The sequence below is a fragment of the Pteronotus mesoamericanus genome, unplaced genomic scaffold (genome assembly GCF_021234165.1).
Source record: "Pteronotus mesoamericanus isolate MK-2021 breed Mesoamerican mustached bat unplaced genomic scaffold, CSHL_Meso_final contig_66, whole genome shotgun sequence".
Taxonomy (NCBI): Eukaryota; Metazoa; Chordata; class Mammalia; order Chiroptera; family Mormoopidae; genus Pteronotus; species Pteronotus mesoamericanus.
Window position 1 is genome coordinate 2,123,859 of NW_026555230.1, and position 25,296 is coordinate 2,149,154.

Consider the following 25,296-nt stretch of genomic DNA (forward strand, 5'->3'; position numbering starts at 1 on the left):
CGTGGTCTCTGCCTAAGCAAGATGGCTGCTGCCATTTTGGGGAGGAGTCAGCACTGAGATCCCGCCGGCAACTCTCTCAGTTCTCTCCCCAAAGACTCCTTCCCATCCCTTCTCAGGCGTCTTTAGCCTGCTCTTCTCCCGCCTTTGCCAGAGACCAGGGTAAGTGGCTGCAAATAAAAATTTATGTGTTGGCCCTTTAAATGGTTCTTTGCATCTCCAGCCGCCTGTCTCTGGCAGAGAGCAACCCTGCCACTTTTCGCAGCTGGCTGTTGTCTATGTACTTTTTGGGCTCTGGTGCTGTGGGCCAGAGATCCCCACTTTTGGTTTAGACCCTGCTCTTCTCAGGGGGATCCAACTGCCTGTTTCAATATCCTTCTGTTGCTGCTGCCCGTGGGCACCCCGGCCTCCTTCTCAGGTCTGTACCACACTCCTTACCAGTTAGATTTCGCTAAAGCCGATTCTTCTGTCTCTGAGGCTACAAGGCTCCTCTGTTGCTCTTGTTCAGTCATTTGTTCCAAGTGATTTCTCCACAATTTGGTTGTAATTCCAGGGTGGTCCTGAGAGTTCATTGTGACTTCCTCTCACTCCTCCGCCATCTTGATTCCCCCTACTTTCCTATCCTATTACTCGACCTTTAACTTTTTCATGTGTATATTACTGTACAGTCTTAAACATTTAATGTTGTCATATTGTCAATATTTTACTTTATAGCTTCTGAGTTTGAATATGTTACTTTAGGGTAAAATAAATATTAGTTTGTATTTTCTCCTAAATCTCCTAGATTCTACATATTAATTTTTAACTCACCTGAATATTTCTTGTATAATGTGTGAAATAGGGCTCTATATTTGTTTTGTTTCAGGTATTAGTGGTCCATGGCACCTTATTTGTTTAATAAACCTTATTTTACCCAGTGACTTGAAATATCAACTTAATCATATATTACATTGTTAGAGATATATGTTTGTTTCTAGAATGCTCATTTCATTGATCTACTTTATTCTGTGCTGGGGTCATGTTGTTTTAACTGTTAAGATTTTATGATGGATCTAAATTTTTAAATATTTTTAATGGATCTTGACATTTAAAAAAATAAATAAATAAAATCCATCTCCATTTAAAAAAAGAAAGAAAGAAGGAACTCCTACCTTTTGTGACATCATGGATGGAACTGGAGAATATTATGCTAAGTGATATAAGCTGGTTGGTGAAAGAGAAATACAATGTGATCTCACCTATATTTGGAATCTATTCAACAAAATAAACTACCAAACAAAATAAACGACAGGCGAGGAAATATAGAACCAGCTGAAAGTGACCAGAGGGAATGGGGAAGGAGGATAGTGGTGGAAAGGAGATGGTACTAAACAAAGAACATGTGTGAATGACCCATAGACATGGGTAACAGAGTGGGAATTGACTGTGGGAGAGGAGGGCAAAGGCGGAAAAATTGAGACAACTGTAATAAAATAAACATGATTTAAAAATAAAACTTAAATTTACAGAAGAAACAGTTTGTCTTGAGATGTAACATACAAGAAATCAGTAAACAACAAATGTTTAATTATAAATATTAAGTTCTATAATGAAAATAAATAATACTGTGGCTGAAAATGTTGTATAAATTACCATATGATGTAAGGTATCTATAAAATTTTTACAATTCTTAAGTAAGAAGCAATTTTATTTATTAAAAAAATTGCAAGGAGAGGGAAGACTCCCAAACTCTTTATGAGTCCAGCATCATCCTATTCCGAAAACCAGATAAAGACACTACAAAGAAAGAAAACTATAGGCCAATATCTCTAGTGAACATAGATGCTAAAATCCTGAACAAAATATTGGCAAACCACATCCAACAATACATTAAAGAGATCATCCACCATGATCAAGTGGGATTCATCCCAGGATTCAAGGATGGTTCGGTATTCTCAAATCAATAAACATTATGCATCACATAAACAATAGGAATGAAAAAAACTCACATGATCATATCAATAAATGCTGAAAAAGCATTTGATAAGGTACTACAGCCATTTATGACCAAAACACTAGGCAAAGTGGGAGTAAAAGGAGCATACCTTAACATAATAAAGGCCATATGTGAAAAACATATGTAGAGCCAACATCATACACAATGGGCAAAAACTAAAAGCTTTCACACTAAGATTGGGAACAAAACAAGGATGTCTCTTTTGATCACTTCTAGTCAACATGGTATGGGAAGTCCTAGCCACAGCGGTCAGACAAGAAAAAGAAATAAAAGGCATCCAAATATGAAAGGAGGAATTAAAACTGTCATTGTTTGCAAATGACATGATAGTGTACATAGAAAACCCTATAGACTCCACCAAAAAACTATGTGACCCAATAAGTAAATTTGGAAAAACAGTGGGATAGAAAGTCAATAGTCATGAATTGAAGGCATTTTTGTACACCAACAATGAAATATCAGAATCAGAAATCAGGAAAAAAATGCATTTGCTATAGCAACAATAAAATAAAGTACCTGGATATAAGCTTAACCAAGGATGTAAAAGTCCTGTACTCAGAGAACTACTCAACACTAAAGAAAGAAATTAAGGAATACACAAATAAATGGAAGCATATTAAATGTCCATACTACCCAAAGCAATGTAGAGATTTAACATAATCTCTATTAAAATACCAATGATGTATTTCACAGATATAGAAAAAAATTTTCAAAAATTTATATGGAACCATAAATGAGCCCAAATAGCTGCAGCAATTTTGAGAAAAAAAATAGCAAAGTAGGAGGGATCACAATACCTGACATCAAACAATATTACAAGGCCACTGTAATCAAAAGAGTCTGGTAGTGGCATAAGAATAGACACATAGATCAGTGGACAAGAATAGAGAGTGAAGAAATAAACCCATGTCTCTATGGTCAATTAATATTCAACAAAGGGGGCAGAAGCATAAAATGGAGTAAAAACAGCCTCTTCAACAAATGGTGTTGGGAGATCTGGGCAGCTGCAATGCAAAAAAATGAAACTTGACCACCAACTTAAAGCAGTCACAAAAATAAACTCAAGATGAATAACAGACTTAAATATATTTAAGTCGTGACACCATAAAAGTTCTGGAGGAGAACATAGGCAGGAAGCTCTGATATTCCACACAGCAGTATTTTCACCAATATGTCCCCTACAGCAAGAAACATAAGGGGTAGAATAAACAAATGGGACTTCATGAAAATAACCTTGCATGGGTAATGGAAACATCAGCAAAATGAGAAGGGAACCAACTTTATGGAAAAATGTAATGGCCAATGATATCTTGGACAAGGGTTTGATCTCCAAAATATGTAAAGAACTCACATGACTCCACTCCAGGAAGACAAAAAATCCGATGAAAAAATGGGCAAAGGACCTGAACAGACACTTCTCCAAAGAGGACATACCCAGGACTCAGAGACATATGAAAGGATGCTCAGCATCACTAGCCATCAGAGAAATGCAAATTAAAACCACAATGAGATACCACTTCACACTGGTCAGAATGGCCAGCATAAAGAAATCAAACAACAAATGCTTGTGAGGTTGTGGAGAAAAGGGAACCCTAGTGCACTGTTGGTAGGAATGCAGACTGGTGCAGCTACTGTGGAAAACAGTTTGGAATTTTCTCAAAAAGCTGAAAATGGAACTGCCTTTTGACCGAGCAATTCCACTGCTTGGATTATACTCTAACGATCCCAAAACACCCATTCAAAAGAATCTATGCACCCCAATGTTCATAGCAGCACAATTGACAATAGCCAAGTGCCGAAAGCAATCTAAGTGCCCATCAATAAATGAGTGGATCAAATAACTATGGTACATTCACACAATGGAATATTAGGCAGCAGAAAGAAAGAACTCCTACCCTTCATGACAGCATGGCTGGAACTGGACTGTATTATGCTAAGGGAAAGAAGCCAGGTGGTGAAAGACAAATACTATATGATCTCACCTATAAGTGGAACATAATCAATAAGGAAACAAGGAAGAAAAATATAACTAGAAACATTGAAAGAAAAAGCACCCAACAGTAACCAGCGGGGAGGAGGGAGGAGGACAATGGGGGAAAAGAGGGGAAGGGTCAAGTCAAGGAACATGTATAAAGGACCCATGGACAAACACCAAAGTGAGGAAGGATTGAGAGTTGGAGGTGGGGATGGGTTGGGTAGGGGAAAGTCGTGGCGGAAAATTGGAGACAACTGTACTTGAACAGTAAAAAAATAAATTTAAAAAATTAAAAAAAAAATCCCTATATTCTAAGTGTTTTGTGTTTCTAGTTTTTTGTTTGTCTTTAATCTATTTTTCTTTTTTAAAAAATTATACCATCCTAGTAAGTGTGAAGTAGAACCTCATTTTGCTTTTTGTTTGCATTTTCCTGATGACTGTACCTTTGTACATTCTGGATGGTAGACCTTTATTAGATATATGATTTACAAATATTTTTTTCCCATTTTGTAGGTTGCCTTTTCATTTTCTCGAAAGTGTGCTTAGGTGCACAGAGGATTTAATTTTGATGAAGTTTAGTTTATCTTTTTTCTTTTGTTGCTCATGCTTTTGGTGTCATCTCTCAAACTATGTTGCCAGATCAAAGGCCGCGAATATTTATCCCTTTGTTTTCTTCTATGAGTTTAATTGTTGTATTTCTTATATTAGATCTTTGATACATTTTGCAGTAATTTTGATATATGTTGTGAGGTAGGGGTCCAATTTCTTTTTCTTTTCTTTCTTTCTTTCTTTTTTTTTTTTTTTTTTTGCATGTGGATATCCCGTTGTTGAAGTACCATTTGCTAAAATAGCAGTCCTTTCCTCTATTGAATGGTCTTGGCATCCTGCTGAAAATCACTTGACCATAAATATGAGGCATTTGTGTAGACTTCTCAATTCTATAACATTGATCTATATGTATATTATTATGCTAGTATCACACTGTTTTGTTTTCTGTAGCTTTGTAGTAATTTTTGAAATTGGGAAGTGTGACACTACTTTTGTTGGGTTTTTTTCAAAATTATTTTGGCTATTTAGGGTCAGGCGCAATTCCAGATGGATTTTAGGATTTGTTTATCCATTTCAAAAAAAAGGAGGGGTCATTGGAATTTTGGTAGGGATTCCATAGAATCTGTAGATTGATTTAGAATATTGCCATCTTAACATTGAATCTTCTATGAACTTTGGATGTTGTTTCATTTATTTAGGCATCTTTAATTTATTTCAACATAGGTTTGTAGCTCTTAGTGTACAAGTCTTTACACACCCTTGGTTAAATTTATTTCTAAGAATTTTATTCTTGATGCTACTGTAATGGAATCATTTTCTTATTTTCCTTTTCATATTGAGCATTGCTAATATATAAAAATACAATTGATTTTTGTATATCAATCTCATATGCTGCAACTTTGCTTAACTTGCTATAACTAATAGTTTTTGGGGGGACATAGGTCTGGATTCTTTAGGGTTCTATATAAAAGATCATGTCATCTTTGGATCATTTTACTTCTTTCTTCCCAATCTTGTCTTTCTTTGTCTTGCTTAATTTTCCTGGTTGGGAGTTTTAATACAGTATTGAAGAGAAGTGGTGAGAGCAGACATCTGTATGTTGTTGCTGACCTTAGGAGAAAATCTTTCAATCTTTCATATTTAAGAATGATGTTTACAGTGGATTTTTCATCGATGCTCTTTATCAGGTTAAGGAAATGTCTTTCTATTCCTAGATAAAAATTCAGTGTTTTTGTAATGAATTGATGTTAGCTTTTGTAAAATAATTTTTCTGCATCTGTTGAGATGATCTTTTTTATTTTTCTTTGTTCTATTAATACTGCATATTTCAACAATTGATTTTTCTTATGTTGAACTTACTCTTGTATTCCTGGAATAAATCCCACTTGGTCATGGTATAATCCTAAATGCTGCTGGATTTGGTTTGCTAGTGTTTTGTTGAGGATTTTGCATCTATTCATAAGGCTTTTAGGTTTGTAGATATCTTGTGGTGGATTTTTTTTCTGGCTTTAGTATTAAGGCCTCCTAGAATAAGTTGGGAAGTCTTCCATTCTCTTCTATTTTTGGAAGAGTTTAAGAAGAATTGGTGTTAATATTTCTTTACACATTTGGTAGACATTATCAATGAAGACTTTTGGTTCTGGGGTTCTCTTTTTGGAAAGCTTTTATATTACTGATTTAATCTTTTTACTTGCTATAGGTCTAGTCAAATTTTCTATTCTTGATTCAGTTTTGATAGTTTGTATATTAATTGGAATCTGTCCATTTTATCTAGGTTATCTAATTTATTGTAATACAATTGTTTATAGTATTCCTTAATAAGCCTTTTTTATTTCTGTTAGGTTTGTGGTAATATCCTTTCTGTCATTCCTGAATTTAGTAATTTAGATATTTCTTTTTGTTTTGGACAGTCTGCTGCCAGACTGTCAATTTTGTTGAAAGAATCAACTTTCTGGTTTTGTTTACTTTCTCTATTATTTTATATTCTCTATTTCATTTATTTCTGCTTTAATAATTTCTTCCTTCTGCTTGATTTAGGTTTAGTTTCTTCTTCTTTTTCTAGTTTATTAATATGAAAGGATTAGGCTTTTGAGATTTTTAAAAATGTGGATGTTTACAGCTATGAAGTTCCCCTGAGCACTCTTTTTTACAGCAGCATAATTTTTGGTATATTGTGTTTTCATTTTCATTCATCTCAAAGTGTTTTATAATTTCCATTGAGGTTTCTTCCTTGACCCATTGGCTATTAGGACTTTGTTGTTTAATTTCCATATAACTGTGAATTTTCCAAATGACCTTCTCTTAATGATTACTATTTTCATTCCCTTGTTGTTGGAGAATACAATTTGTATGAGTTCACCCTTTTTAAATATATTGAGATTTGTTTTGTAGCCTAGCGTATTGTCTATGCTGGAGAATGTTGCATGTGTACTTGAGGTAGATTTTCTGTTGTTGAGTGGTGTGTTCTATAGATGTCTGGTGGGTCTAGTGTTGCTTGTCTTATATTTCCTTTTTGATTTTTCTAACTGTCATGTCTATTTTCCTCTTCAATTTTGTCATTTTTGCCTCATGTATTTTTGGGTTTTATTGTTAGATACATATAGGTTTAAAATTGTATATCTTCCTGCTAGATTTATCCTTTCATCATTATAAAATGTCACTCTTTGACTCTTGTAATAATGTTTGTCTTAAAGTCTATTTTATCTGATATAGTTATTCCAGTTTTCATATGGTTACTGTTTGCATTCTGTAGCTGTATCCATTCTTTTGCTTTCAATTAATTTCTATTTTTGCATTTTTTCCCTTAGTAGTCAATAATTACTGAGTGATTGCTGTATATAAACCTAAACCTGTTACCTCTCTACCTTTCCAATTACTTATTTTTTCTCCTCTAATACTTTCAATAATTGTAACAGTTGCAGCATAGTCTTGATGTTTAAGAAAATAAATTATTAGAAAATTTGTGTATGGCATACCACGTAATTGATGTGAAAGAATTCCATAATTTTAATGGAATATGGTTAAGCCCATAGGCCTAATATTTACAGTAGTTAACACACTGATATAAAATATTTCCTTAGTATTATAACTGCTTTCAGTTTATAAGACACCCCTATATTCTACTGGGAACATAACCTCTTATCTGTACATGGACAGTAGTGTCTTTAGTTATGCCGCCAGATTGATGGTGGTGGAAACCAAGGCTTCAAGCTCTCAAGGGTCATGCTCAAGCTCTGGAACTCACTGGTCCATGTGGTCACTTCCAGCACACCTGGGATGAAACCCCAGCTCCACTAATCACTCAGTCATATGTAGGACCACACCACCTCACCACCCATCCTCTAAAGAAAAGTGATCAGAACTTGTCGTATTTAAACCTTCTAGGAGAACGCAAGTGCACATGTGGTGGGGCTTTATCCTGAGCTGTCAGAGGAAGCTGAAGCACGTCTCCTGAGTTGGTGATCAGTCAGTCGTAGTCCAATGGCAGATGTGAGTGGTGAAAAGCAGCAGAGCTGATGGGTCATGAGGATGTAAGTGTATTTGAAGGCTCTCACACCCTCTACTCCAGGGGTTAGAATTCACAAAGTTGCTGGCAGTAATATTGAAGAACTGCTTGTGTGACATGAATGGCATTAAGAAATGAGGATCTTTTAGAATTAGACAATCACACAAAGTAGGTGCTTCCAGACAGAATCATTTAGCAGAGGACCTAAGATGGTGGAGGAGTAAGTGGAAGCTACATTAACCTCCTCCCAGGACCAATCTGGGATTACAACTAATTGTAGAGGAATCATCCTGAATAACCAACTGAACACTAGCTGGAGACAAACCTTATAACCATGGACAGAAGAAATCATTTCACTGCAATGAGACTGGCCCAGCAGAGAGAGCCACATACTGTAGATCACTGATAGCTCCAAGCAGGTTGACCAGGGCCAGTAACAAGAAGTGTCTAACAAGGGCTTACACCAGAGTCTTTGAAGATCTACCTAATACATAGAAACATATACAAAGAAGGAGCCAAAATGGGAAGACAAAGAAAAAGACCCCAGATAAAAGAATAGGAGAACTCCCCAGAAGAACTAGATGAAATGGAGGCAAGCAATTCATCAGATAGAGAGCTTAGAGTAATGATTATAAGGATACTCAACAGCATGAAAAAAGACATAAAAACCATAAAAAAGGACCAGTCAGAAATAAAGAATGCAATCACTGAAATAAATAATACACTGGAAGAAATAAACAGTAGGTTAGATGAAGCAGAGGATCGAATGAGTTTTAGCTTCATTTGTTTTGAAACTCTCTTGTTTGGTGCATACACATTTAAGATTATGTACTCTTTTTTTTTTAATATTTTATTTATTTTTAGAGAGAGGGGGAGGGAGGGATATAAGGAGAGAAACATCAATGTGTGGTTGCCTCTCATGCGACCCGTACTGGGGACCTGACCCGCAACCCAGGCATATGCCCTGACTGGGAATTGTACCGGCGAACCTTTGCGTCACAGTCCAGTGCTCAATTCACTGAGCTACACCAGCCAGGGCTAAGATTATGTGTTCTTAGTGCATTGATTCTTTATTATTAGGTAGTATCTTCCTTTATTCCTAGTGAGAACTGTCAGGTCATGTCTTACTGTGTTTTTTATGCTCTCTTTCTAGAAGATTTAGACTTACATTTCTTTGATCCAAGACAACCCCAAGGCCCTATCCAAAAAAAAAAGAGACAAGTAATGCATTGTAAATTTCCTGAGAAATTGGAGGATTACACTTTTTATCTGTAACACTCAATGAGGTTATCCCTGCCACCAACAAACATTGCTGGTTTATTTCATATGAATGCTTGCTGTATACAGCACTGTCTCTGCCTTCCCCTTTCCTTACTTTTCCCCCCTCAAATGCCTCCAATCATTTTAATAGTTTCATTGTTTAAGAAAAGAAACTATTGGAATAAAATTTGTGCATGTCATGTCATATAATTGAGATGAAAGAATCCTGTAATTTTTAAGGAATATGTTTGAGCCCGTAGACCTAATATTTACAGTAATTACCACACTGATATAAAATATTTTCTTGGGCTCTGGGTTGTGTGACTTAGTAGGATGGACGATGACCCACAAACTGAAAACTCGCCAGTTCAATTCCAATCAGGGCGTATGCCTGTGTTTCAGGCCAGGTCCTCGATTGGGGTGTGTGTGAGAGGCAACCAATCAATGCTTATCTTGCACATCAATATTTCTCTCCCTCTCTTTTACCTTCTCTTCTCATCTCTCTAAAAAGAAATAAAACCTTAAGTATATTTTATCGATTATGCTATTACAGTTGTCCCATTTTTTTCTCCATTTTATCTCCCTCCACCCTGAAGCCCCCTCCCTCCAATATTCCCCCACTGCTTAGTTCATGTTCATGGTTGTACATGTAAGTTCTTTGGCTTCTCCATTTCCTGTACTATTTTTAACCTCCCCCTGTCTACTTTGTACCTACCAGTTATGCTTCTTATTCACTGTACATTTTCCCCCACTCGCCTCCCTCCCCCTTCCTGCTGATAACCCTCCATGTGATCTCCATTCCTGATTCTGTTCCCATTCTAGTTGTTTGCTTAGTTTGTTTTGTTTTTTAGAGTCAGTTGTTGATAGTTGTGAGTTTGTTGTAATTTTACAGTTCATAGTTTTGATCATCATCTTTTTCTTAGATAAGTCCCTTTAACATTTCATATAATAAGGGCTTGGTAATGGTGAACTCCTTTAACTCTACCTTGTCTGGGAAGCACTTTATCTGCCCTTGATTCTAAATGATAGCTTTGCTGGATAGAGTAACCTTGGATGTAGGTTCTTGCCTTTCATGACTTTGAATATTTCTTGCCAGCCCCTTCTTGACTGTAAGGTTTCTTTTGAGAAATAAGATGATAATCTTATGGGAACTCCTTTTTAGGTAACTCTCTCCTTTTCTCTTGCTGTTTTTAACATTCTCTCCTTATCTTTAATCTTGGGTAATTTAATTATGATGCACCTTGGTGTGTGCTTCCTTGTGTCCAACTTCTTTGGGACTCTGAGCTTCCTAGATTTGCATATCTAGTTCCTTCACCAGATTGGGGAAGTTTTCCTTCATTATTTATTCAAATAAGTTTTCAATTCCTTGCTCTTCTTCTTTTCCTTCTGGCAGGCCTATGATTTGGATGTTAGAATGTTTACAGTTGTCCCAGAGGTTCCTAAGCCTCTCCTAATTTTTTTTGAATTCTTGTTTCTTCTTTCTGTTCCAATTGAATGTTCATTTTTTCCTTCTCTTCCAAATCATTGTTTTGAGTCCCAGTTTCCTTCCCTTTACCATTGGTTCCCTTTATTTTTTGCTTTATTTCATATTGTGTAGCCTTTATTTCTTCCTTTATTTTGTGTTCATACTCAATCATTTCTGTGAGCATCCTTACTACTAGTATTTGAATTCTGCATCTGACAGGTTGGCTACCTCCTTTTCGCTTAGTTTTTTATCTGGAGTCTTGATCTGTTCTTTCATTTGAGCCATATTTCTTTATCTTGAAGCACCTGTTACATTGTAAGGGGCAGAGTCTTAGGTATTCACCAGGGAGGGAGAACCCACTTGGCTGCTTTGTGGAGCTGCATGTGGGGGAGGTGTCTTAGAGGGAACAATATTGCTTTCTTTGCTCTCACCCTGCTTTCAGTCACTTTCCCTGCTACTCTCGAGCAAATTGGATACTTCTGGTGCTGATTCCTGGGTGTATGGATTTATGTACATTCCAGGACCCACTGTGTCCCTCCAACAGACTCTCCTGTGAGTAAAAGTTTCTCCCACTGCTGCAAACCCCCACAGGTTTTTACCAGCAGAGATTTTGAGGCTTTATCCCATGCTGGCACCCTGTGTTGTGCAGTCTGTCTTGCTCCCCAGTTGTTCCTCCCAGTTTATCTGCAAGCGAATGTGGGTCTTCCCAGTGTGCTAGCTATTGCCTCACCTGCTCAGTCTGCCAGCCACCGCCTTGCTGCATGTCCTCTCCACCCCAGCTGCCTGTCTCCACCCCTCCTACCAGTCTGGACAAATGTTTCTTCCTTAACTCCTTTGTTGTTCGACTTCCATACAGTTCAATTTTCTGGCAGTTCTGGTTGGTTTTTGGTTTTTTAAATGTGTTGTTCTTCTTTTAGTTGTGTGAGGAAGTGAAGCGTTTCTACCTATGCCTCCATCTTGGCTGGAAGTTCTAAATAAATAAAATCTTTTTTAAAAATAAATAAAAATAAAATATTTTCTTGGTTTTTATAACTGCTTTCAGTTTATAAGACACTCCCATATTCTACTGGGAACATAACCTCCATCCATCCATTGGTAGTAGTGTCTATGGTTATGCTGCCAGGTTAATAGTGGTAGAAACCAAGACTTGAGGCTCTCAAGGGTCATGCTTAAGCTCTGGAACTCATTGGACCACATGGTCCTCTCCAGAAGACCTGGGATGAAGCCCCAACTCCACCAATCTCCCAGTCGCATGTAGGACAACATCTACCTCACCACCCATCCTCTGAAGAAAGTGATCAGAACTTGTTGCATTTAAACCTTCTACATATTTTTGTCATCCTTCTGTAAGTGATTCTGAGAGTCCTTAGAGGGATCTCAAAGACCAAGACAAGGGAACTCTACTCATGATGTGACTTTACAGAGCGATGTAGTGGCTGCTATATTTTGTTACTAAATGGGCTTCCTTTGCTGTCTCTCCTCCCTCTTTTAGAGAGATGGGATCATGTCACCACCACAACCAGGAGGCCAGGAACTACCAGAGCTCCAGCAAAGACTACAGGTAATGCACTGCTCTGAGGAAGGCAGTAAAGAAAGACTCCATGGAGCTCCCTCTGGGGTAGTGTCCAAATGAGCTCTCTCTCATTTAACCATTTGATCTTCTCTTTTATGAAGAAAGAGAATTTGAATTGGCTGATGCTTTGGATGATCAGAATGATCAAGATGATGGCCACAGGAAACCAAGTGCAGGTGTAGGAGGTAAGTTGTAGGGGATTGAAAATACTGGCCAGCACTGTAGCTCCCTGATCTAGTTGTAGCTCATTAACTACAACAGTCCACAGAGCCACTCCTGCTTGGCAGAGCTGGGAGCACTTCAAGACATAGGAGAACTCTGTAACAGTGTTCTTAAATTTTTTTTACTCCCAAAATTATTGAGGATCTCAAGGGATTTTGGTTATGTATCAATATTTATCATCTTTGAATTTAAAACTAAAAAAAATATTTATTAATTAAAAATGAACAACAATAAACCCATACATGTTAGTATAAATAGCATATTTTTTAAGGCCATGAGCTTTTATTTTTTATTAATTTATTTTTAGAGGGAGAGGAAGGGAGGGAGAAAGAGAGGGAGAGAAACATCAATCTGTTGCCCTGTATGCACCCTGACTGGGGACCAAACCAACAGCCTAGGCACATGCCCTGGCCGGGAACAGAACCAGTGACTGCTCTGTTTGTGGGATGACACTCAACCAACTGAGCCACACCGGTCAGGGCTAAATAGCATTTTGTGAGAAATAACTATGCTTGGCAAGAGAAAAAAAGGAATTTAGTAAGATTTTTGTACATCTTTGCCAAGTTATATGATGGCTCTCTCAGCAGAAGAGCTAAAGTCCCACAGCCGGTTCTGGATTCACTTGTTATAACGTTGCAATGGTTGAAGTATATGAAGGAAATCTAACTTCAAATAAATATGCAGCTGGAAAAGAGAGGAATATTTTAAGAAACTTTTAAGATCACTGTGGACATTCTTTGATAAGACACTAAAAACTTAAACTCAAAGAGTGGTTGTTTCTTTTGAGGTTAAATGCAGTGTGGAATGTGAAACTGTATCAGTTAACTTCCCATAGCTGAATTAGAGTGGAACTTTTACCCATTCTTGATTTTGTACATTGTTCATGGGTCATTTGGAAAATATTGGTGTCCCCCAAGGTCTTTTGAACTTCCAAGTACTGCCACATTTCATTATGCAACACCCAAAATTCACTTTTGTTAGTGTTTTCATCCATCTCATTAGAAAAAGTATTGATTTATTTATATGTTTGTTTGTTTGTTTTTCTGATTGTTTTCTATGTGGGATGATTGATCTTGAGCCGGCAGGGAGCAAGCTGGCCCAATGGGAGCAATCGCCATCCTATTCATGGTCCTGCTCACACTCAAAGTAATGGGATATTATATAGGATGTGTGTACTAGTAGTAGGGAATCTTGGGGGCCATTTTAGAATTTTGCCTGCAACATTTGTCAAGAATATTCTTAAGTGGCAATCATTTTCTGGGGATGTTGGGCAGCATTAACTAATGTAAGTTTCTTGTCACTGAAAAATGTTTTTTGGCATTGAAATGTATATATTTTTTTCTCCAGGTTTTTCAGACAAGGATCTCGAATACATATTAGGAGGTGGTGACTACCAACCTGACAAGGGTAAAGGTAGGAGTATTGATCTGTCCAAGTACCTCATTCTCGTTCAAAATGTGATTATATGATCACTAGGTTGATTGAGCCATTCTTAGCCTCCAGGAAGGTAGTTTCTAGATATCCCTGCTTGCAGCTTGGGGTTCACTTGGAATGATGTGGGTTGTGAAGCTCAAGTAGGAGAGTTTATAAGACAATTTAGAAAAGCCACACATTTCTCCTGACGTTCATTAAGCCAGAGTGCTGCATGGGTTAAAGTCTGTACACTAGGAAAAGTTATTTTCCAAGGCAGCACAAGTTATAATAACTGACAGTCACAGGACTCATTGGGAAGATGTCCTCCACCTGGGGAGCCTATAACCCTTGGGATGGGAGAAGCAATAATCATTGTGACAATAATTTATTAAAGAGACCCACAACAAGCCAAACATCTTTTAAAATATCTTTTTACTTTTACATAGTTTAAGATCCACAGGAAGTTGTAAAAACTGTTCAGGGATATTCCTGTTTACCTGTCACCTAGTTTCCTCTATCTTATATAACAATAGTACATTGTCAAAACCAGGAAGCTGATATTGGTACAATATTGTTATTAAGTTTAAATTTCATTTATTTTTTATTTTTTGATTTAATCTTTATTATATTTTTCCATTACCATTTATATACTTTGTTTAAATTTTATTACATTTCACATGCACTTGTGTATGTGTGCACATGTGTGCATGTAGGTCTATTAAATTGTATCACAGGTGTAGATTTTAGTAACCATGAGGAAAATCAGGATGCAGGATGCAGAACTGTTCCATCACAAGGGAACCTCCTCATGCTAGCTCTTCATAGTCACATCCTCTCCCAAGGCCAGATATCTTTAATTCCCCAAAACGCCAAAGACGTAAACCTTTTTATCATAATGTATGTTAGGATTTGATCCTAGTATGGAGAGAATATTAGCCAGAATTGATATGACAAAACAGGTTATGGTTGCAATTTGTAATTGTTACTTATGGTTGTTACCTGCTCTGATGGTACATTAAGATTGCAACTTGTGATATGATGGTCAGTCATTATAACTATCATGATGGTAACCTGTTCTGATGGCAAGTTGTGGTTGTAGCATTTTGTGGTTGTAACTTGTGATGGTAAGTTGTTGTGATTACAAGAAGTTGTGAGTGTATCTAGTTGTAACCCTGTTGCACTGCCCATAATCCTGGCTGTGGTACTATTATTTGCTCCCGTCTGGCAGGAACTGTGTGCTTTTCATAGGGGAGCAGTGTCCTCTCCTAACAAAAGGATACCATAGTCAAATCTGTCCTTCAAAACACCTTTCCAGAGAGTGTCATCTTGAGTAAAAAGCTCTAAAGACCTCTAAATGAAACTTGCAGATGTCAAGAGAACATGGAACATTTAAAGGGCAAACCCAGGAAATAAGCCGATTACTCCTGGGTGAGAAATGGTATTTCCAGATGGGGAGATGAGGGCAGTAGTAGTGTATGTATACACTCACATGAATAGAAGTCTGAATGACATGTCAGGGGATTTCCGCATTAAAAGTAAATGCTTTTGAGGGAAAAATATGGCGGAGGAGTGAATGGAAATCACACAGACCTCCTCCCAAGACCAAAGTGGAATTGTGACTAAATAGTGGAGAAATCACCTGGAAAACAATGAAACGATAGAGGGAGGGAAGGCTTGGAGCTGTGGACAGACAGTGGAATCAACTTTCACACATCTGAACCGATGAGAAGTGTGGTGGAGGCTTGAGAGGGCGGGCTGGGAGCCCACGGGCACCAGCACCAGAGGGACATTGAAACAGCCAGTTGGATCCCCCTGAGAAGAACAGGGTCTGAATTCATAAACAGGGGCCCCTAGACTACAACAGCTCAAACCAGGAAAACACACAGACAAAACGCAACCCTGAAAATCTTAGGGGCGCTCTCTGCCAGAGACAGGTGGCTGGGGATGCAAAGAGGCATTTAAAGGGTCAACGCAAAAATTTGCAGTGGCAGCCACCCTCCTTGATCTCTAGGTAGAGGGGGCAGCAGGGTGGGCTGGTGCCTGGGAAAAGACTGGTGAGGAAAACTTTGTGAAGAGAAGTGACACAGCGGCCGGTGGAGCCCGGGTGATAACGCACCTCCCACTCTGCAGCTACGATCTCGCTCAGGCATAAGGGAATCAGTTAACCTGCCTTTTGCACGTTCCGCACACAGCTTGTGTGCATGTGAGCTGGGGGCTGAGTGCAGACTGGCTGGAAGAAATAGAGGTTCCCTGGCCAAAGCAGACACACAGCTGCATAGAGACCCTTGAGGAGAGACTGGAGATGGAGGGGATGGGGAAAGAACGGGAGGAGGAACCGGGGAGTCCCGACTCCCTCCCCGTTCTGTAGTCTCCATTGTTCAGGGGCAGGCCATGCCCCGAAAGAGCCAAAAGCTGAAAAGCACACAATGGACAGCCCAAAACCACCCAGTGCAGGCTCGCACACACATACGCGAGCGACGGCGAGGGTTGGCGAGGGCGTGTGCAGACCTGCGACCGCGCAGGCCAGCGTCCACAGGGTCTGTGAGGAAGCGCACAGACCGGCAAGGGCACAAGTGAACCGACGCCCGCACCGCGGGCTAGGGCTCAGGCTGGCCGGCGCCCGCGTGGGCCTGTGAGTGCAGAGCAGTCCGCAGAAATAGTGGATCCCTGGCCGAAGGCGTCACAGAGCTTCCCAGAGACCCCCGAGGAGAGACTGAAGATAGAGGCGTTGGGGAGTCCCGGTGATAACTCTTCCCTACTCCACGATCTCCATCTTGCTCAGGCGGACTATTCCCCTGAGTGACAGCAGCTTATAAGGTGATGATAGTCCCACCATCAGGAGGCACTGCTCCGCCCTGTGGTGCCTAAGCCTGACAGATGAGGACAGAGTGAACAGATGGACAATCACAGGAGACAGGCACAGAGAGTGGATTCCTGGAAGGCTCAAACAAATGACTGAAGTTCAGATAGGGTCAACAACTGACACCATCAGAGGCAGATCCAGAAAGAAAAGTAAAGAAAAAACAAATAAATAAAAAGACCTGCCTACTACCATGGAAATTTAATCCACAAAGTCAGGAAGTCTAGATGGATCAATTGAAACAGAAGCAAAAAATACATACATACATACATACATACATACATACATATATAAATAAATAAATAAAATAGACTCTCACAAAAATGGGAATAAAAAGAAGTTCCCCCCAAATGAGGGGAAAGGAGGAATCCACACAGAGGGAGCTAAATGAAATAGAGGCAAGGAAACTATCAGATATTGTTTTCAAAACAGTGGCTCTAAGGAAATGCAATTAGCTCAGCCAGCTCAAAGACAACTATGAGAAACTGCAGAGAAACTATTAGGATCTTAGAGCAAACTATATCAACCTGGAAAAGGATATAGAAACTATCAAGAAGACACAAGAGGATATGAAGAATACCATCTCTGAACTGAAGAACACAGTAGAAGGAATCAAAAGCAGGCTAAATGAAGCCAAGGATTGAATCACCAAGATGGAGGATAAGGTAGAAAAAAGCTCCCAGAAAGAACAAGAAATGGAAAAAAGTCTCAAAAAGAATGACGAGGAATTTAGGGAATTGTAGGACCACCTGAAATGCAATAATATTCACATAAAAGGGATACCACAAGGTAGAAGAGGAGCAAGGGACAGAGAACCTCTTTGAAAAAGTAATGATGGAAAATTTCCGAATTTGAGGAGAGAAAAGGTCTCATGGATTCAGGAGGCACAGAGTGCCCCATTCAAGAGGGGCCCCGTGAGGCCCACTCAAAGACACATCATCATGAAAATGGCAAATATAAAAGGCAAAGAGAGAATCGTAAAGGTAGAAAGGGAGAAACAGGGAGTAACATACAAGGAAGCCCCGATACGGTTAGCAGCTGACTTCTCAACAGAAACACTAAAAGCCAGAAGGGAGTGGCAACAAATATTCCAATTTATGAAAAATCATAAGGCTGCTCTACCCAGCAAGGCTCTCAATTAAAATAGAAGGGGAAATAAGGAGTTTCCCAGACAAAGGGAGGCTAAAAGAATACGCCAGCACTCCAAGATATGCTAAAGGGACTGGTTTAAGAAGATGAAGAAAAAGAATGAGAAAAAGAAAAACACAGCTACAAAAGGGAAAAACGAAAAGATTTCTATCAGTAATAACTCTCTATGTAAATGGACTAAATGCCCCAATCAAAAGACACAAGATAGCTGAATGGATAAGACAACATGACCCACACATATGCTGCCTACAACAGACCCACCTCAGAACAAAAGACCTACACAGATTGAAAGTAAAGAGATGGAAAAAAATATTCCAAGCAAATGGGCAATAGAAGAAATCAGCGATAGCAATACTCATATCAGACAAAATAGATTTCAAAACAAAGGCCATAAAAAGAGACCCAGAGGGACACTTTATAATACTCAAAGGAAGAATCCATCAAGAAAACATAAACATTGTAAACTTATATGCATCCGACATAGGAGCACCCAAATATATAAGGAAAATCTTTTTTTTCTTTTCTAGTAACATTTATTATTTAATTTTTTTTAATTTTATTTTAATTTATTTTTTCAAATACATTTGTCTCTGCCTCCCCCCCCACCACTTTCCCTTGAATGACTTCAGAAAAGATATAGACAGCAACACACTGATAGTAGGGGATTTTAACACCCCACTGTCAAAAAAGGACAGATCTTCCAAATAAAACATCAACAAGGATATTGTGGAGCTGAATGACGCACTGAATCACATGGACATAAATGACATATATAGAACCTTACATCCCAAAGAAGCAAAATACACATTCTTTTCAAATGCACATGGAAGTTTTTTAAAAATAGACCACACGATAGGACACAAAGCAAGCCTCAGCAAATTCAGGAAAATGGAAATAATACCAAACTTTTTCTCAGACCACAAGAGCTTGAAGCTGAAAATCAACCTCAAAGAGAAACTTCAAAAACTTGCAAACTCATGGAGACTGAACTGTAGACTATTAAACAATGAATGGGTCAAGAATGAGATAAGAGAAGAAATCAAAAAATTTCTGTAAACAAATGTAAATGAACATCCAGCAGTCCAAAATCTATGGAACACAGCAAAGGCAGTCCTGATGGGAAAGTTCATAGCAATACAGGCTTACCTAAAAAAGATAGAAACATTTCAAATAAAAGACCTAACACTACAACTTCAAGAACTGGAGAAACAACAACAAATAAATCCCAGAGCAAGTAGAAGGAAGGAAATAGTCAAGATTAGAGCAGAACTGAATGACATGGAGACAAAAAGAACAATTCAAAGGATCAACCGATCCAGGAACTGGTTCTCTGAAAAGATAAATAAAATGGACAAGCCTTTAAGCAGACTCATCAAAAAGGAAATGGAGGGGACCCAAATAAATAATATCAGAAATGAAAGAGGAGAAATAACAACTGATACCACAGAAATACAAAGGATTGTCAGAAACTACTATGAACAGTTATATGCCAAGAAATTTGAAAACCTTGATGAAATGGACACATTTCTGGAAAAGTATAATCTAACACTGAAGTAGGAAGAAACAGAATGCTTTTACAGGCTGATAACAGCTGGGGAAATTGAAGCAGTAATCAAGACACTCCTGGCACACAAAAGCCCTGGGCTAGATGGTGTCACAGGAGAATTTTACAGAACATTTAAGGAAGAGCTAACCCCTGTCCTTCTGAGATTATTCCAAAGAATCCAAGAGGAGGGAAGACTCCCAGACTCTTTTGATGAGGCCAGCATCACCCTAACCCCAAAACCAGATAAAGATCCTACAAAGAAAGAAAACTACAGGCCAATTTCGCTGATGAACATAGACGCTAAAATCCTCAACAAAATATTGGCAAACTGCATCCAGCAATACGTTAAAAAGATTATCCACCATGATCAAGTGGGATTCATCCCAGGGATGCAGGGATGGGTCAGTATACGGAAGTCAATAAACGTAATACATCACATAAAATAAAAAGAAAGACAAAAACCACATGATCATCTTGATAGATGCAGAAAAAGCATTTGATAAAGTACAGCACCCATTTATGATCAAAACACTCAGCAAAATGGGAATAAATGGGGCACACCTCAACGTAATAAAGGCCATATATGAAAAACCTACAGCCAACATTGTACTCAACGGGCAAAAACTAAAAGCTTTCCCACTAAGATCGGGAACACAGCAAGGATGTCCACTTTCACCACTTCTCTTCAACATGGTACTGGAAGTCCTAGCCACAGCGGTCAGGCAAGAAAAAGAAATAAAAGGCATCCAAATAGGAAAGGAGGAAGTAAAGCTATCATTGTTTGCAGATGACATGATAGTGTACATAGAAAACCCTGTAGACTCCACCAAAAAACTCCTCAACCTAATGAGTGAATTTGGCAAAACAGCAGGATACAAAGTCAGTATTCAGTAATCAAAGGCATTTTTGTACACCAGCAATGAAATAGAAGAAGAAATCAGAAAAAAAAAAATACCATTTGATAGAGCAGCAAGAAAAGTATAGTACCTAGAAATAAATTTAACCAAGGAGGTAAAAAACCTGTATGCAGAAAACTATACAACATTGAAGAAAGAAATTAAGGAAGACACAAATAAATGGAAGCATATACCATGCTCATAGATTGGAGGGATTAATATCATCATAATGTCTATACTACCCAAAGCAGTTTATAGATTCATCTCAATCCCTATTAAGATACCAATGACATATTTCACAGAAATAGAACACACATTTCAAAAATGTATATGGAACCATAAATGACTCTGAATAGCCACAGCACTTTTGAGAAAGAAAAACAAAGTAGGAGGGATCACAGTACCAGATATCAAATGATATTACAAAGCCACTACAGTCAAAACAATCTGGTACTGGCACAAGAACAGACCCATAGACCAGTGGAACAAAATAGAAAGCCCAGAAATAAGCCCAGGTCTCTATGGGCAACTAGTATTGGACAAAGGGGGCAGAGGCATAAAATGGAGTAATAACAGCCTCTTCAGCAAATGGTGTTGGGAGAGTTGGACAGCTACATGCAAAAAATGGAAATTGGATCATCAGCTGACACCATACACAAAAATAAACTCAAGATGGATAAAAGACCTAAATATAAGTCGCAACACCATAAAAGTCCTAGAGGAGAACATTGGCAGGAAACTCTCAGATATCCCACGCAGAAATTTTTTCACCAATATGTCTCCTAAAGCAAGGGACATAAAGTAAAGAATAAACAAGTGGGACCTCATCAAAATAAGAAGCTTCTGCATGGCTAAAGAAAACATCAGCAAAATGAAAAGGGAACCAACCGTATGGGAAAATATATTTTCTAATGATATATCAGATAGAGGTTTGATCTCCAAGATATATAAAGAACTCACTCGACTCCCCTCCAAGAAGACAAACAATCCAATCAAAAAATAGGCAAAGGACCTGGGCAGACGCTTTTCTAAGGAAGAATTACAGAGGGCCCAAGGACATTTGAAAGGATGTTCAGCATCACTAGCCATCAGAAAAATGCAGATCAAAACCACCATGAGATACCACCTCACACCGGTCAGAATGGCCATCATAAGCAGATCAACTAACAACAGGTGCTGGCGAGGCTGTGGACACAAGGGAACACTAGGACACTGTTGGTGGGAATGCAGACTGGTGCAGCCACTTTGGAAAGCAGTGTGGAATTTCCTCAAAAAGCTGAAAGTGGAACTGCCTTTTGATCCCGTGATTCCCCTGCTGCGACTATACCCTAAGAATCCCAAAACGCCAATACAAAAGAACCTATGCACCTCAATGTTCATAGCAGCACAATTTACAATAGCCAAGTGCTGGAAGCAACCTAAATGCCCATCAGTAGATGATTGGATCAAAAATGTATGGTACATTTACACAATGGAATACTATGCAGCAGAGAGAAAAAAGAACTACTACAGTTCTCGACAGCATGGGTGGAACTAGAGAGCATCATGGTAAGCGAGATAAGCCAGGGCGTGACAGACAAATACCGTATGATCTCGCCTATAAGGAGAACCTAACCAACAAAACAAAGATGCAAGGAAAATAAGACCAGCAACACTGAAAGGAAAAAGAAACCATCAGAGACAAGAGGGAAGGAGGGAGGAGTTGGGGGGGCAGAAGGAAGGGAAGGGGCAACTCAAGGAACATATAGCAAGGACTCATGGACAATGCCAAAGTGAGGAAGGATTGAGGGAGGGAGAGGGAGAAGGGGGCAGGGGAAAGTGGTGGGGGGAAGACAGAGACAAATGTATTTGGAGAAATTAATTAATTAATTAATTTTTTAAAAACTACATGCTTTTTAGCAAGGAGGAAGTAATAGGAAACTCTTTAATTAGGATTGTATATGAACTTCTCTTGTAAAGAATAATCAATTGTTGCCTTAAGTTACACCCTCTGTCATTATAGATGTCAATAAAAGATAAAGAATCTGAGGAAAAATACAAGTGTGAAACTGAAACGTGGTTATGATAAGCACACAATGAATTTCTCAGATATTACCCTTTGTGCCACATGCTAATGCCATGAGTGAACATAAAATGTTACATTTTAGCAAATGATGATCTTTAGCCTAAAAACAATCGTAATCCATACCTTTTTTCAAGCTTGGTTCTTAGACACATTGACTCAACTATAGTTTTGAAGTGTATTTCTGAAATAATGATATTAGTTAAATGTTTTTCCTCAAAACATTTAACTAATAACATTATTTCAGAAATACATTTCTGAATGTAATAACATTATTTCAGAAAGACATTTCTCAAAACATTTCTGCTGGCCTTATAGGAGCCCTATATTTTGTCTGTAGGTGACAGTGACAGTCTCTTGGTAGCAGATTGCATCTGTTGTCCCATCTCCCTATTAAATTCCTGTCGAGGTTACTAGTTGGTGGCTTGCTCAGGCTAAAGAAGCTACTGGCTCTCTCTATTCACTTGCCACTGAGATTGCCACATTAACTGACAAAGTGGCACGCCACATGGACCCCCTTTAGCAGCTGCAGTACAGTTGTTGGTTTTTTGGGCCAATTTTCCCCTTCCCAGTTCAACTAATCTGGGGGAAACTGAGAGCAACCCTGGCCAAGAAGGCCACAGACTCCAGCTGTTCTCATTGTTTCCTGAAATGGCTGTCTTTGATTGTCCAGGGTTAGAGTGACTTTTTCAGGAGATGATTTATTGAACTCCTCATTCCCTCATGCCAGAAGTCCTCCCCTTAGTATCTTTTGAATCTGGAATGTTTTTTCTCTTTGCCTCCCCTCAAGCCCAGGGCCATTACCTTAACCTCTTAACTGGTTTCCTGGATCCAGTTGGCCTTCCATGCAGCTGCAAGAGAGAACCACAAGGAAACTTACCTTGTCTGACCTCTGCTTAAAACTATTGTGTAAAAATGAAAAGATAGCCCAATTTAAAAATGACCATAAGATTTGAACAGGAACTGCATAAAAGGACTTATATGTAGATACTTCAAATCAATTTATTTAAGAAAATGCAAATTAAAACCACATGAGATATCACAGCACACCCAGAAGTATGGCTAAAATGAGACTGAAAGTACCAAATGTTGGTCTGGATATGGAGCAACTGAAACTCTCATACATTGTTGGTGGGAATGTAAAGTTTCTTATAAAACTGAACATGGACCTATCCAGTGACTCAGCAATTTCATGTATTCAAGAGAAGACTTGTAAAAATGCTCATGGCAACTTTATTTATAATAGCAAAACAAAAACAAAAAACTGGGAATGGCCCAAGTATCAATAGGAGAATAAGTGGGTAGGCAATTTATGATATACTTATATACTCATACAATGGAATGAAGTACCGATACACATAAAAACATGAATAAATGTCAAAAATGTTATGCCGAGTGAAGGAAGCCAAAGAAAACAAGAGTACATGCTATATGAGCCCAAACCCATGAAGTTGTAATACTTTCAAAATAATTTTTGTGTTAGAAATGAGATCCATGTTTACCAGGGCTGGGAAATGGACAGGAAGTGTTTGGGCATGGACATGAGAGAACTTTCTGGGATGATGGTAACATTCGGTGTTTTAGTAGGAGTATGGGTATTGCAGGTACACTCATCTACCAAGACATCAAGTGGTACACATAAGATTTGTGCATTTTATGATATGTAAAATTTACCTTAAAAAGGAATCATAAGCAAGTGTGGAACTCTATGCTCTGTGTTGAGAGGTGAAGTGCAGTGATGTCTGTGAGTTACTTTGAAATGCATCACAAAAAATAAAGGGGTGGATGGACTTATGGTAAAGCAAATAATGCAAAGTATCCATTATAGAGTCCAGACGGTAGATATGAGTGTTCAGTGTACAGTGCTTTCAACTTTTCTGAATGTTTGAAAATTTTCTTAACTATGTGTTGGGGAAATTTGTTTAAAGAAGCAAAAAAACCCAAAAAAACCCAAAATTGTCTTTAATGGCTGCCCACTGTGTACAAGATAAATTGAAGTCCCTTAGCCTGCTGCCCTATCTTTCTGCCCTGGACCACCAGGATCCTTTCATCTCCAAACATACAAATGAACTGGTAGTGCATATATTTGTGCCTGCACATTCTGTGTCTCTAAAAATCCTTTCTTCCACTAGATGAGTTCCTATTTATTCCCCAGAAAGTGCTAAACTACCCATCATTTAAGAGACACCTCAGAAATTACCTCTTCTCTGGAGGCTGTTCCCCGATGTGGTCCTATTTTGCCTACCCCAGCTTGGCCCTCTGGCACAACCTCCACCTCCTGCTTCTGGGTTCTCTTAGAACTTCTCATTTCTCCTGGCACAGGATAGCACTTACCACACCAAGTCACCCTGGAGACACGTATATCATTTTCACTGCAGCTAGATTTGGCTTCCTGAAGGCAGGCACATTTTTGCTTGTGTATTCCTGATACCCCCAATAAATGCACTGAAATGGAGAGATTAGGATGAAACAAACACCTGGCTTTGCTCTCTACCCTGTTACACACACCTCCCCTTGAAGGGAAGAATGGCATACTTGATTGTCTAGGCTGATGACCTCTTAAGCCACATCAGTGATGGGAGTCATGGCATGAAATGCTTTTTCCTGTATCCCAACAGGAATGAGGGAACCCAAGGCACTCCATGTAGCTGCCTAGGTATGTGTGCACTCTTATTGTATGTGGACTCTGTGATCTGATATGTAAATTCAGCTTCTCCCCGCATTAGCTAAACTCTAAGGTAGCTTCAGGCTATGTTTTTAACATAGTACACAGAAGCCCTGACCTTGAAGGTCCTGGGACACTTGTGTAGCTCCTTCGTAAAGTGAAT

At 38.7% G+C, this 25,296-nt stretch overlaps 1 protein-coding gene across 2 annotated transcripts in view; it reads left to right on the forward strand.

Annotated features, from left to right (window-relative positions):
* CD99L2 (CD99 molecule like 2) overlaps positions 1–25,296 on the forward strand; it is a 128,635-nt gene that overhangs the window by 75,087 nt on the left and 28,252 nt on the right. For both annotated transcript variants that reach the window (XM_054581807.1, XM_054581808.1), the window contains exons 3-5: positions 12,240–12,308; positions 12,422–12,505; positions 13,890–13,955. In XM_054581807.1, coding sequence (XP_054437782.1) covers positions 12,240–12,308; positions 12,422–12,505; positions 13,890–13,955 — 219 coding nt within the window. The remainder of the gene's footprint in view (positions 1–12,239; positions 12,309–12,421; positions 12,506–13,889; positions 13,956–25,296) is intronic.